Raw genomic sequence first — 14,556 nt, 5'->3', positions numbered from 1 at the left:
GACTTTTTTCCCTTATCTTTTTTTGTGGGAAGGTTTTTTTTTTTTTTTTTAAGAGATTCGATGATCACAATTTATGGATAATAACAATGCCAACAAGGAGAGAGGCCAGTGTCTTTTGAAATTCTACATTTTGTCTTTATAGGGTTAAATTCTGACCTTTGTTTATTGGGATTTCCATGTAAACACTGGGGGCTGTAGTTTGGCCTTTTTAATGCAAAAATGAAATACGTCATTAACAGTCATTGCTTTTGGTTGGAATTATGCCAACTCTATAAATTAATGTTCAAAATCTCATGTTACTCCAGAGTCTTGATTGAAAGTTCTATAGCAGGTACTGCAACAAAGAGATTTTTTTTTTAATATTTTTTTCAACGTTTTTTATTTATTTTTTGGACAGAGAGAGACAGAGCATGAACGGGGGAGGGGCAGAGAGAGAGGGAGACACAGAATCCGAAACAGGCTCCAGGCTCCGAGCCATCAGCCCAGAGCCCGACGCAGGGCTCGAACTCACGGACCGCGAGATCGTGACCTGGCTGAAGTCGGACGCTTAACTGACTGCGCCACCCAGGCGCCCCGCAACAAAGAGATTTTAGAGGCCACTATCCTCATTTAGTCCCCAACTCATCACAATTACTATCTTTCCTTTCATAAACATCAGTGTTTTAGAAGAGTTTGTCCACCAAACAATGGTTCATTAATAAACTGTTTTACCATTTTCATTAAAGTGACATATGTAGCATCATCAACACAAGCTTCTGATCAATACACTGAAAAATGACCAGTGTTAGCAACCCAAGATTGATACCAGCCCCCCTTCCACCTCACCCACCTGCCTTGTACACATGTGCAATTCAAGTGACAAGTAAGGGCATTAATGTTTCATTCAGTATTTGCAGCCTTAACTTCTACAAACAAGATTTCTGTTAGCTTTTCTTGACTTAATGAAAATAGCTCTTAAATCCACACAGAATATAAACTTTGTAGTTCCCAACCTGGAATCTACAGATGTAAGTTACTTACAGTAGTAGTCAGAGCATTAAATGCAATTTGGAAAAATACAGAAAAGTAAGAAAGGGAAAATTATTCCTATTTCCACCCCACATACAACTATCTTCTGTACCTCACCAGTCTTTGGTACACGAATTCAGAGACTAATACAGTTAAGAACCCAATGCTCTGGGAGGGTTGGAATTTTTGTCATTTTTGCTCTACTGCTCAGTCCAGCATCTAGCATCAAACCTGAGAATTTAAGGTTCTCAATAAATGTATATTGACTTAAATGATATTTATTTAAAGAGCTATCATAGGGTATGTGTCACTTCTATTACTGTTTCTTCACTTAATGTTGTAATAGCATTTTTCATGTTCCCATGATTTAATGATTGTGTATTTTTCCACCATATGGATGTGACATATTTTACTTAGACATTTCCTTGTAGTTGGTGATTTTAATTAAAATAATAATACTTCAATAAATAGTATGACATTGAACTATTTTTTCCTGTTACTATTGTTTCCTTAAGATATCTTCCTACAGTTGGCAAACCTGAATCAAATGGTAAAATACTTAATACCTCTTCCTACATATCACCAAATTATTTTTTAGAAGTTTTAAGCTATTTGGTAGTGCCACTTGCAATACATAATTGTCTACTTGGTATTATGCTTACACCATACAATGGGCCATTATATACACACACAGGCAAATACATGAATCATATAGATGATATTTAATGTTTAGAAAACAATGGCTTACTTTCACTTAAACTTTATATTTCTTTACTGGTAAAGATAATTTTTTTTAAAATTGCTTGTTTATATTCCTTTATTTTCTTTTTCCTTTTTCCATTTTTCTAGAAGTTTTAGTGTTTTTATTTTCTAGTACTAAATGGAAATCACATGCAATTTTATTTGCATACTCGTTCTTAATATTTTTGTTTTGTGAGCCACACAGTATCATCTAGTTTCATATGCAGGAAATTTCAATTTTTATATAACTTAAAAAACTCAGAGCATTTATTGAGAAATGTACTATATGTGTTAAGTCCTTGGAGTGGATTATTCCATTTAGTCCTTTTAATAGTTCCATGTTGTTACTGCCTATCTTCCTTGTCTATGAGCTTTTGTGCTTATGCCTTCCATCCTACAAGTTATCTAACAGGAGTAGAATTATATGTATGTATGTGTATATACATACATATATGTATATACATACATATATGTATATATATGTATATATATATGTATATATATATAATATGAACTGTTACGTATTGTCTAATTTATTTTAGGTATTTAAATTTTAAATGTCCTATAATTATTCTCATCAAATCTTCTTCCTCTAGTGGTTTGATTTGTTTTAGGCTTCCTCACCATTTTTCTGCCTTGCTCATTTTAGGAATAAGGTAACTGAAATATTATCATTTTAAGAACAGTACATAGAAAGTTGGCTACTTTCACTCCTTGATGTTTGGACCTGGGACCATTGTTGTGGTTGGTTAGCTTACCTACTCATCATTTTCAAGATTTTAGCATGCAGATCTGTCGTTTTCTTTGTTAGGTCCCATAGCCCTACAGATACCTTGCTAAAAAGCTTTAATTCTTAAGGAATTCCTTTATTTATTTGTTTGTTTATTTGTTTATTTATTTGGGAGAGAAAGAGCACAAGTAGGGGAAAAGGGCAGAGAGACAGGGAGAGAGAGAATCTTAAGCAAGCTCTACGGCTAGCACGTGCCTGAAGCAGGGCTTGATTTCATGACGGTGAGATCATGACCTGAGCCAAAATCAAGAGTAGGAAGCTAAACTGACTGAGCCAACCAGGCACCCCAGGAATTCCTTAATTCTTAAGGAGTATATCTTAGAATCTATCTTCTGATTCTAATTACAAACCAAAATGTTTGCAAGTGTAGAAATTGAGTTGTGATACTTCTGTGTTATAACCTGGCATCTTCTCAACAGAGTTGCATTTTTTTTGTCCTAAGTTTACCTGACTTGCATAACTGATCAAGTAGAATAGTTTTTATGAATGACTTATATACCAGTAAATGATTAGATTCATCTTTTTGGTGTTTTGTTTTGTTTTGTTTTGATTCATCTCCTTGAAAAGAGAAATTTAGAAGATTCATGAAGGGGTATTAGGGTATAATAATCCCTTTTAGGGGCGCCTGGGTGGCGCAGTCGGTTAAGCGTCTGACTTCAGCCAGGTCACGATCTCGCGGTCCGTGAGTTCGAGCCCCGCGTCAGGCTCTGGGCTGATGGCTCAGAGCCTGGAGCCTGTTTCGGATTCTGTGTCTCCCTCTCTCTCTGCCCCTCCCCCATTCATGCTATGTCTCTCTCTGTCCCAAAAATAAATAAAAAACGTTGAAAAAAAATTAAAAAAAAATAATAATAGTCCCTTTTATTTTTTGTTTGTTTCCAAGTCACTGTGCTAATTTCTTATCCTCTTTCATGCCCCCTACCCCCACCCTTTTTTCCCCCCTGTTTCTCTAGTGGATGTGAAATCAGAGGTTCCTGTGGGCCTGGAGCCCATCTCACCTTTAGACCTGAGGACAGACCTCAGGATGATGATGCCTGTGGTGGATCCTGTTGTCCGTGAAAAGCAACTGCAGCAAGAATTACTCCTTATCCAGCAACAGCAGCAAATCCAGAAGCAACTCCTGATTGCAGAGTTTCAGAAACAGCATGAGAACTTGACACGGCAGCACCAGGCTCAGCTTCAGGAGCACATCAAGGTAGCAAATGTTTCTTTGCCTCTGACCTTTTCACTCCAGAAGCCTGCAGCATGACATGAGCATAAGAAGGAGCACTGGGGTGGGGAGAGGAGGAATGTTTAAGACATGGAGGTATGGCTTGGAGGAAATTGTGATTTTACTGGTGAAAACCTTGGGTAAGTAGTAAGAGTGCTGATGAAAAACCTGCTTTGCTTCTTGGAGGGGCCTCCACTACTCTCATCCATTGGTTTACAACATCAGTGGTGGGAAATAGTGATTCTTACCTTCTGTTTATTCTCTGGTATGTGAGTTTGTTCATTTGCCCCACTTATCTATTCTCCGCCAAGAATCATGAATGACCCTGGGAAGATCCATTGTGTGTGTGTGTGTGTGTGTATTTATTTATTTATTTATTTATTTATTTATTTATTTATTTATTTATTTATTTTTGAGAAAGAGCACATGAGTGAGTGGGTGAGAAGGACAAAGGGAGAAAGAGAGAGAATCTCAAGCAAGCTCCATGCTCAGCACAGAGGAGCTCAATCCCATGACCCTAGGATCATGACCTGAGCCAAAATCAAGAGTTGGATGCTCAACCGACTGACCCACTGAGGCACCCCTTCATTTTTATATCTTTAAAGAATCTGCATAATCTATTTATCAGAAAGGATAAATTAGTCACTTTATGTGAAGAGAGAGACTTGTGTTGTTTTGGGGTTTTTTTTTTTTTTTGTCTATAAGTGGATATTCTTTTTTTTTTAAGCTTTTATTTAAATTCCAGTTAGTTAACATACAGTGTAATATTGGTATTAGGTGTACAATATAGTGATTCAACACTTCCATACATCACCCGGTGCTCATGACAACACATGCACTCCTTAACCCCCATCAGCTATTTTCCCCCATCCTTCCAACCACCTCCCTATAAGTATACGTTCTGAGTATTTTCCCTACGAAGAAGACCCTATAATATTCATTCAAAATAATGACAGAAAAAGCTCAGTAGAATTATATTTGGGCAAATATTTTCAACATTTTTATATAAGTTCAATAGACCACAGATAAAAATTTATTAAAAGAATTTTGGGTGTAGTTGACAGTTTGAGACCAAAGTTGTTTACATTATTCTTGGAGAAATATGTCTATGTCCCAGAATATTTTATGATGGACTATTTTGTTGTCAAGTCATTTTACATGTATCTATGTATCTATTTCTTCTTGTATCTTTAAGATAAATGTTACTTTAACTTTACTTGTGAAATGTTTCAAATTCTTGACAGAGGCATTTAAAACAAGGCTATTTTGTTCTGATTAAGTACATGTTTAGTTTTAATTTATTATGACAGTAATATAAAGTAGCAAATATTTATAATAAAATTCCATTTTTATGGAATAAATAATAAAATGGAATTTTATTATAAATACTTGCTACTTTATATTACTGTCATAATTATCTGCATCCTTCAAAATGATTTAAACACATGTTAATTTACTAATTCAATTACACATTCTATCATATTTATAATATTGTATAATAGACGCTTGATCTATTACTCACTTGCATATTGGATACAGCATATTTATGTCAGATTAATATAGATAATTAATCTGTGTTGATGTTATATAATTTTACCACATTAATATTAGTATCTGAGAAGGTAAAAGTTCTACCTTCTTCCTTGTGTTCTTTGTTTTTTAAGATATTTCCTTAGTCTGGAAAGCCTATTGTATCTTATATTCCAAAAAAGCCTTTGACATCTGGTATAAAATGTCATGATTTTTTTTTCTTTTACTAGTGAACTTTACTAAAAGAACCCTAGGGGCACCTGGGTGGCTCAGTCAGTTACATGTCCAACTTCTGCATGTGTCATGATCTCATGGTTTGTGAGTTCAAGCCCTGCGTCAGGCTCTGTGCTGACAGAGCCTGGAGCCTGCTTCAGATTCTGTGTCTCCCTCTCTGTCTGCCCCTCTCCTCCTCACACTCTGTCTCTCTCTCTCTTTCTCTCTCTCTCTCTCTCTCTCTCTCTCTCTCAGAAATAAATAAACATTAAAAAAATTTTAAAAGAACTCTTGCAATTTACTGATCTGTAAGATACCCTAAATTAAGAGTGGGGATTTTGTTTTGGGTCTCATGTGGAAACAGTAGCTCATAACTGTATTGAGTAGAATAGGAAACCTTAATTTAGTTTACAGGATTATTTTTGAATGACTTTAAAGCATTACTATTTGACCCTTGAAAAATATTTGGAACATTGGTGTTTAGATTTCCTTCTCCATTCATTCTTGCCATGTTAGGATGACATTGATGAATGAATAAGATTTATATGCTTCACCATACTTTTTGTGAAGGATTTTTTAAACTTTTATTCATTAAATAATCTCTACCCCAAATGTGGGGCTTGAACTCAACAGCCCTGAGATCAAGAGTCGCATTCTCTACCAGCTGAGCCAGCCAGGTGCCCTTCACCATGCTTTTTAAGGTAACTGTATAGTTCATTTTACTGTGGTACCTGGCTCACGTTGCACTGAATACAGGGCAATAATAATAAGTTGCTGCTTTAAATACTTCTTTTCACTTATATTTGATGCATTCTGTAGTTGTAAAGAGCCATAGGAAAGTTTTTGAAGTAATGTATTTTTTCATTTTACTCACAAGTCAATAGTAGCAAGTAACTGATTGTTACTTTAGCTCAAAGTAGTATAGTCAGTTTACTGACATCTGGAAAATAGAGGAAAAGAGGAGGCTCTTGACAGGAAAAAGATTCTGAGATAGCCAAAAGGAAAATTTACCTTTTAAAGTGATTTTCTAAAGTAGTAAGTCGTTTTCTCAGAAACTAAAGACCTAATTTAAATTTCCTTTCGAGTTTAGGAAGCTTTTAACTTTTAAATTTTAATTTACTCTTTCATGGGAAAGGATAAGAATTGGTGCTTTTAACTTTCATTTGGATTTTATGTTTATGAGGAACACATAGTACATGAAGCTTTTATTAGCATCAATTTTTGGCTTCTGTCACCAACATCTCTTGAGTTAGATGTTGTTATCCCATTTTTCAACCCACATAAGCTAAGGCAGAGAGAAATACTGTAACTTGCTGAAGGACACACAGCCAGTAAATGGTTGTTCTAGGATTTTTAGCCTTGCCTGGTCTGCCATCAAAACTACCACATCATCCTCTCTGTGTCCTGTATCAGTCCAGAACATCTGAAACTGGGGGTTGATGTTTTATTTCCTTCTCTTTTTTTTCAATATCATTCCTGCAGTCTTCAATAATGAATAGTAGCTATGGAGACTAAGTTGTGTGATTTTTCTAGTTTTCTAAAATAGGTTAAATTTCAATTTCACTGGGGCTTTGGTTGAAGCAATGAATCAATTTGACCACTCCCAATAGCTGTAAAGAGTTAATATTTAGGAGTGCCTGGGGGGCTAAGTCGGTCAGGTGTCCAACTTCTGCTCAAGTCATGATCTCGTGGTCCATGAGTTCCAGCCCTGCATTGGGCTCTCTGCTGACAGCTTATAGCTTGGAGCCTGCTTCGGATTCTGTGTCTCCTTCTCTCTCCATCCCTCCCCTGCTCACACTCTGTCTGTCTCAAAAATAAATAAACATTATTTTTTTTTTAAAAGAATTAATATTCAAGGCATAGTTTAAGTGAAGTTATAAACTTTTCCTTTAAAATGGAGTATGTAGAAACATCCAATAAGGGACTGGTATCTCAAAGCCAAAATGGCGAAGATTTTAATGTGAAGAGTAACCAGAAATGCTTGTAACCATATCCTTCTGGGAGAGGTGAGGCTGTTATGGTCTGCATACAAAGTTGGCTTCCTTTTGCTTCAGAGTAACTCTCATGCCATTCCACAAAGCTTTTTGGTTTTGTTCTCTTACTTTTCAACAAAAATTTCAGACTTATATTAGGTAGATACCTAAAACAGCAAATTACGCTAACTTCATTAGGACTGAGATCTAAATATAGTAATAATCATTAAAATTAGTGTCGTTCAAACTTACCCAGTAAATTCCATATGCATTGTGAGCATGATATGTGAAGGAGATTGTTTTTCTGACATATGAGGATCCAGGGCTTTAAGTAGTTTAATAAGGTGTCTAGATTTCTTATCTGGTAATATCAGAGCCTGGGTAGAACTCATCGTCTTTAGGTATTCGTCAGTGAGCACATTTACCGTTATTCATCTTCTCTGCCTGAGAGAAAACTGACATCTCCATACAGTTTTTAAGAAGCCTTCATATTCATGTTCTTCTTTGTTTGGAAGTGAATTCAAGGGATTCAGACAACCAGATAGTAGTTTAATGGAAGTGACTTCATTTTGACCACTCTCTCTATTCTGAATGTTTTTGCCTGCTGGATGAATGAATGAACGTTTGCTGCTTTGAGAACAAAGCCTATTTTGGATGTATAGATTACATTAATCTGAGAACCTTCTCTGTAAGGTTTAGGAATTTTTAACATTCATTCTGTTTTAGGTAGACTTCTCCCAAATTAACTTATTTCTCACCATTCCTTAGATTTGATTATTTTCATACTATTTCTCAGGATAAGAAATGAAGATTTCCGTTGTTTATTTATAATGTGAGAGACGTGGTAAAACAGACTTCTGGGCCATTTCTGTCTTTGCCTGTTTTCATATGTTTCAGTTGTACAAAGGAAAGCTACTCATAGAACTAAAGATTACAGTGAATTTGGTAACGAGTTTTGGTGGGGCGGCACAGGAACTGAAGCTACCTAAAAACTTGCTTATATGACATTAAGACCATCTATGGCATTAGTTGTCGTTAGATTTCAGTCATCTACTGAAAAAGTGAGTAAAAATGTAAACTAAACGGAAACAAACTCCAGAAGCTCCTAACAGTTTGATTTTGGTCAGTGATGACTGTAACGCCTAAAGAAATTGCACACTCTCATGTCTTTCTCTTCTCGCAAGTTGCAACAGGAACTTCTAGCCATAAAACAGCAACAAGAACTCCTAGAAAAGGAGCAGAAACTGGAGCAGCAGAGGCAAGAACAGGAAGTAGAGAGGCATCGCAGAGAACAACAGCTTCCTCCTCTCAGAGGCAAAGATAGAGGACGAGAAAGTAAGAGGCACCAGGGTAAAAAACGAATCTCTTCCCTCATGTTTAGCTGATCGTCATTCAGAAAGAAGCCTGATAAAGAGTGGCATTAAACTTGTCAAAACTGTTTGCATTTAATTAAAAGAATGAATTATGGACTCAAATGTAAAGCTTTGACATTCACATATTATCTTTCTGCCTTCAGTCTGCAGAGGAAGTAAACAGAGCATTGTTTGGCAAAGATGCTTATTTCTGTTGTTTTTGAGGCTTAAAAACAAGGTTCTAGTCAAGCGATCTAGCTATGCCATATTGTTTTATAATAAACTTACTTTCACATTTCCTCACTATGCCTTCCTCCCGCTCAAGTTACAATTAATTGTTCTCTGTAAGTCAAGCCTTGCCTCCATTTAGTTTTTGAGTACCCAGACTTTGGGAAGATTTAAGGCAGAACGTTTGTTTAAAAAAACTATCCACAAGAGGGAGACAGATCCAAATAATTCCCCTATCTGAGGTCAGTTCAAAATCAGGATATAGCAAGGTTTAAAATCAGATGACTAGAACTGGAACAGTCAGCAGTAGTTATTTGTTTAATGCTCAAAAGAGGTTTTTAAAATGTTAGTTTTTCCAACTAGCAGTTCAGGAGAGGTCAGTGTATTGTGTTGTCATTTATATTGTCCCCCAAGAGTCTTGATTTTTAAAAGTCAGTGTTTTAGTCCTCATTTTTTTAAGTTTAGGAAAAAATTAGTGTTAATTCTGGGACTCCCCTTTCTGCAGAAGCAATTAAAGAAATCATCAAAGCTCCTTTGAAAATTGGCATTTTGAGCAGCAGTTACAAAACATTACTGTGCCATTTCCAAAAGCCTGTTTTTAGACTGTGGTTTCTTCTTTTAATAGGAAAACTTCACATGCAGTGACCAGTGGTGTTACTTCCTAATTTTTGCTAAATAGTCCAGAGGCATGGAAGGACAAAGCCCCAAGTCAACATCTATTTCTGTATGTGTATGTTTCAGGAGCAGTGGCAAGTACAGAAGTAAAGCAGAAGCTTCAAGAATTCCTGTTGAGTAAATCAGCAACAAAAGACACTCCAACTAATGGCAAAAATCATTCCGTGAGCCGCCATCCCAAGCTCTGGTACACGTATGTTCAGTGTTTGGCCTTTTTCATTCCCACGGGTCAAGAACACAGGTTCTGTGCTCAGCCAGCCTGGGCACAAAACCGAGGTCTGCCGTTCTCAGTTATGTAGCTGTGGTCAAGCTCCTTGAATTCTTGTCCTTCTCTGTAAGAAGACTATAATAATAATAATACCTGCCTTCTCGGGTTGCTGGAAAGGTCCTGTGAAATAATGTGGTAAACTATGCCACAGAGAGCAGTGCTTCACGAATGTTAGCAAGTATCATCTTGAGGGCAAGGAAGTAGATATGTTTTTTGGTGAATGAGTAACAGAAATGTGGGGTGGGGCATAGAAATTAGTTCCTAGTTTGCATTTTTCTATTCTCAGATGGTGCATCTGATATCTTTACAATAATTTCTGAGGATTTGGCAGGTTGAGACTTTATTTTACTTGGCTCGATAGGAGGTGGAGATCTGAGCTATTTTTAAAAGACCAGAAGCTTTGCGACTTAAAAAAAAAAAAAAAAAAAGGCAGGAAGGCAAGGGAGGGAAGGGAAAGAATGAGAAGGAAGGCAACTAAGTAAAGCTAAGTCTTCAGTGACTAGTTTACGCCTGTCCATCTGACTTCATTTTTTGCTGCACTGTAAAATGAGTACCCTGGCTTCTGATACACAAGCTGACAACATAATGCATTATGGTATTACAGATTTATGGATCCGTGTTTCCCTGAGTCCAGGGAAAAGCCACTATGAAATACACAGTTCTCCTTTCAGTAAAATATGAAGGATGTGGTGCTTTTTAAAATCAGGACAAACAGTGATAGATAAAGCATATTTAGATAACAGGCTAATAGATAATAGTATCGTTGCTCTCATTTTATGTGTTTGCTGATTGACTATCGGATTATACACTTGAATTTTTTGTGATCCCTCACATCATCAAGGTTAAGGAAGTAAATACTTGATTACTCTATATTGAAACTGGAAGCATCCCAGGAGTTCTACTGAAAAAGTTATTATCCTTCTGATTCTATTTTATAAGTATCTGCTTTTCTCAAAAAAAAAAAAAAAAAGGTAACTGAGGCAGATTGCAGAGTAGAGTACTGTATGAATACTTTTTAATGGTTTACGTAATTTCCATCAGGCATGTCAGTTGACTTGAGAAGCCAGTCCCTGAAGAAAATTTTCAGATGTTCAGTTAACAGCCCAAAGTATTTAGAAATAAATACCATTTTATTACTTAAAATTACATACATAATTTGTAACTAATTCATATTCCTTCTAAGTTACAGCTCATTTTAAGAAGAGATAATACCTTTTTTAAATGGGAAACAACTACGTACAAACAACGTGTCAGCTGAAAATTCTTTAGCTGTCCCCTTGGGTATATTAAACATGACTGTCAAATATCAGTTAGCAGTCCCTTTTTATACTGAACTGAACTTCAATAGGGCCCAACTCCAGACACTGTAAATCATTAATTTATGGAATCAGAATTTAATGCTTTTTGCTCACTATGGCTAGATGAAGTGCCCTTAAACCAGTTAATTCTTGAGAATATGTGATTCAAATAGATAATACTGGCAGAACCCTGCCCTGTTCATTGGTTTCTTTGTATATGATAATCATGGGTGTTATATCCACTGGATACACAATGTTCAGTCCTGGAAACTCTTCTCCAGTGGTGCAGTACAACTCTTTCACTATATTTGTGCGGGGAAGAGACAACATTTTTAAAAATCATTTTCATGTTGAAGAAATATGCGATTGCCAATCTTTACCTTGTAAGTGCTGCAGAAATCAGGAGACCTGAGGCTGTTGACACTGTACTATCTCTGTAGTAGAAAAGTCACCCTCATGTACTTTCATAGATTACCTAGCAGTTTTCAAAAATGAAGTCCTTCTATATATTAACTTTTATTTTGGTTATTCTACCTTGTTGACTAAAAAGGATTTGACTGATGACTTCGTTACTAGTATGGCTCTTAACAAAATGTGCACAGTAATCTCAGATTATCAACACTCAGGCTTTTGGTAAATTCTCTTTAGTGAAGCAAATTTCTGTGTAAGTGTGTGATCACACATGCCGTGGTCATTCTTGGGAATCCTGCAGCATTCTGTACCACTCTGCCAAAGTGAACTTGGTTACATGAGGCTGTGGTTTGTACACACTAAAAAGAAAGAACATAAACACAGCTGAGACACGTGCACAGCATGTGCAACTGATTATTGCTGGCCAACACGCAGTAAAAACTCCAGAGCAAATGGTGAGCCCTCTTTTTCTTTTGTAGGGCTGCCCACCACACGTCACTGGATCAAAGCTCTCCACCCCTGAGTGGAACATCTCCATCTTACAAATACACATTACCAGGAGCACAAGATGCAAAGGATGATTTCCCCCTTCGAAAAACTGGTAAGTTGGTTTAGCAAGACTCCACTTGCTCTTCCATAACATACCTGTAATTTAATTTTGCCTCTAGAGGAAAGGGTCAAAGGGTTTGAATCATAACTATCACACCCTCTCCACCCCTGCCCTTAGCATAAACAAATATGTGCATGTGTGCACACACACACACACACACACACATACACACACACACACACCCCAGTTTCAACATCAGTTGATGCAGTATATAATCAAAGTACCTTTTCAAATTTAAAAGTTCATCATGTTTGGATTATAAACAAATTATTGTCTTATTAGTAACAAAGATTAGAATTAGGGAAAATAGAAATTTGGTTTCTTAGAAAATTTAAATCTCCACCAATGAGGACCTCTGTAATTTCCTCCATTTACCTAAGTTTTTCTTGACCCTCAACCATTTACTACAAAAATGGGAATAATAAACTTTCTTTTCATCACACATTTTAAAATCCGTAAATTTTAATTGTTTGAGTGGTGAAAACATATAAGGCCAAGGCTACCTACCTTCTGAGTAAGTGACTTGCCTAACGTCTCACAGATTATAAGAGAACTCGGAGTGATGGTTTGTACCTAATACTCTCATGTAATTATATAAAAACTTGCTTAGGGGAACTTGGACAATGAAGCTTCTATTTGGAGTTTAGTAAAACGCCTCTGGCTCTAAGGCTTGTATTTGTTTTCTTGTCTTCTCTTTTTTCAGCCCTCTGATATGTGCTTATTTAATTTGTTACATGCTCTTACCCCTGTAATAAATATATTTAGACTTTAGCTAGATATAAGCATAAATAGCATTTGTGTACATTCTATTCTAAACGTTATGTTTTCTTAGAGAAAGTTCTAAACTTAAAAATTTTTGTATCCAGAAATAACCCGAAAAGGTATTCAGAGAAGATAGTTTTGTCTATCATATTTTACTCAGGTCTTCTTAAGAAGTGTACATGTATGTAATTTGTATATGAAATCTAGAGAGTGGAAACGATTTGAAATAATTATATTCATTTTCCCAAGCAACCTTGAATAATTAAAATGGATACAGATTGTAAAAACACACGCTAAAGCTATATTCTGTCATAATTTACCTATAGCATAATGAAGATTTAAAAATAAACCCATCATAAGTAAGAATTTATTACCTACCATCTTATGTACCAGGTACTGGGGTAGATCAGTGAAGTATTGGAAAGCAATCCATGCCTTTTAATTTTAATAGCTCGCAGAGTTTTGCATTTCTACCATAGGACAATAGGTAGAGTAAAATGCTTCGAGAAGTAAAATACCTCAAGAAGGCTATGCAAAGGGAAGAATGAGTTTTATGTATTACATCAGAATTTCACCCTATTATGTACAAATCAGATTGCCTTTCATGTCAATAAACTTCTCTGGGATAAAAGGAAGAAAGCAAAGACTGAGCCTCCACGTATTTCTAAAACATAGAGTATAGTTTATGGAAATTGATCCATAAAGGACATGAGTTTTAGAATGTGCAGACTTTGATCTGCTGTCTTGACATTTAGTTGCACCAGTGACATGTGTAGGAACTATTGACAGAGATTATGTGAATACTGCCCCGGGTCTCGGGGCAGTGACTGGCATTCAAGAGCCCAAGGAGTCACTAAAAGGAAAGAAAACATAAGTCCCCTTATGGCAGGAGGTTACTGATGAGTGATATAGTTACATTCATGGAGAAAGACTTCTACCCTGCTGTGCACACAGCCTTTGAATATATTCTTACCACTGGGAGACTGAAAACTGACTGCAGAACTGACACTGACTTTGAAAAGAAGTGGCATTTGGAGCCAGTAAAGCATCCAGAAAGAAAATCTGATCTTTTTCAATACTTCAGAACAAGTACTAAAAACCCACACTTTGTGTCCCAGTTTCCATGAGAACAGTTTAGGATTTTTTTCCTCTGTGAGGAATGACTAGCAAGCTGTTAATTTATTCTTGTAAAAATTCTCAGTCCACAACAGAATTCAAAGAGAAATCCTGCTCAGTGTGTATGTTACAAAATTTTATTCAAATCTGTACCAATACAAAAGACATTTACTGTGTCTATGTGATATATAATAATGGTGAAAAGATACAGCCCTTGTCTTTGCTAGTGTTATATTTTCTGTATTTGCCTGGTATTTGAAGTTGACTCCTTTTATATTGAAAATCTGACATTTATGAAGCATTAGGCCAAGGATTTGTAAAATGAAACTTTTTCAAGCACTATACCAATGAAACTCTTGAATAGCCATTAATAC

At 36.1% G+C, this 14,556-nt stretch overlaps 1 protein-coding gene across 17 annotated transcripts in view; it reads left to right on the top strand.

The window, feature by feature from the left end:
- The window catches only part of HDAC9 (histone deacetylase 9), a 938,649-nt gene that overhangs the window by 483,454 nt on the left and 440,639 nt on the right, over positions 1-14,556 (top strand). For 10 of the 17 annotated variants that reach the window (XR_009260421.1, XM_058724883.1, XM_058724882.1 and 7 more), the window contains 4 exons: positions 3,490-3,731; positions 8,647-8,812; positions 9,784-9,910; positions 12,174-12,295. Coding sequence is in view for 16 of the 17 variants with exons in the window: in XM_058724883.1 (XP_058580866.1) it covers positions 3,490-3,731; positions 8,647-8,812; positions 9,784-9,910; positions 12,174-12,295 (657 nt within the window). In the remaining variant the exon portion in view is untranslated. The remainder of the gene's footprint in view (positions 1-3,489; positions 3,732-8,646; positions 8,813-9,783; positions 9,911-12,173; positions 12,296-14,556) is intronic. The other 7 variants (XM_058724894.1, XM_058724890.1, XM_058724889.1 and 4 more) reach the window with 5 other exon arrangements.

Source organism: Neofelis nebulosa, chromosome 4 (assembly GCF_028018385.1).
Source record: "Neofelis nebulosa isolate mNeoNeb1 chromosome 4, mNeoNeb1.pri, whole genome shotgun sequence".
Lineage (NCBI taxonomy): Eukaryota > Metazoa > Chordata > Mammalia > Carnivora > Felidae > Neofelis > Neofelis nebulosa.
This window is presented reverse-complemented; position numbering and strand designations above follow the sequence as displayed.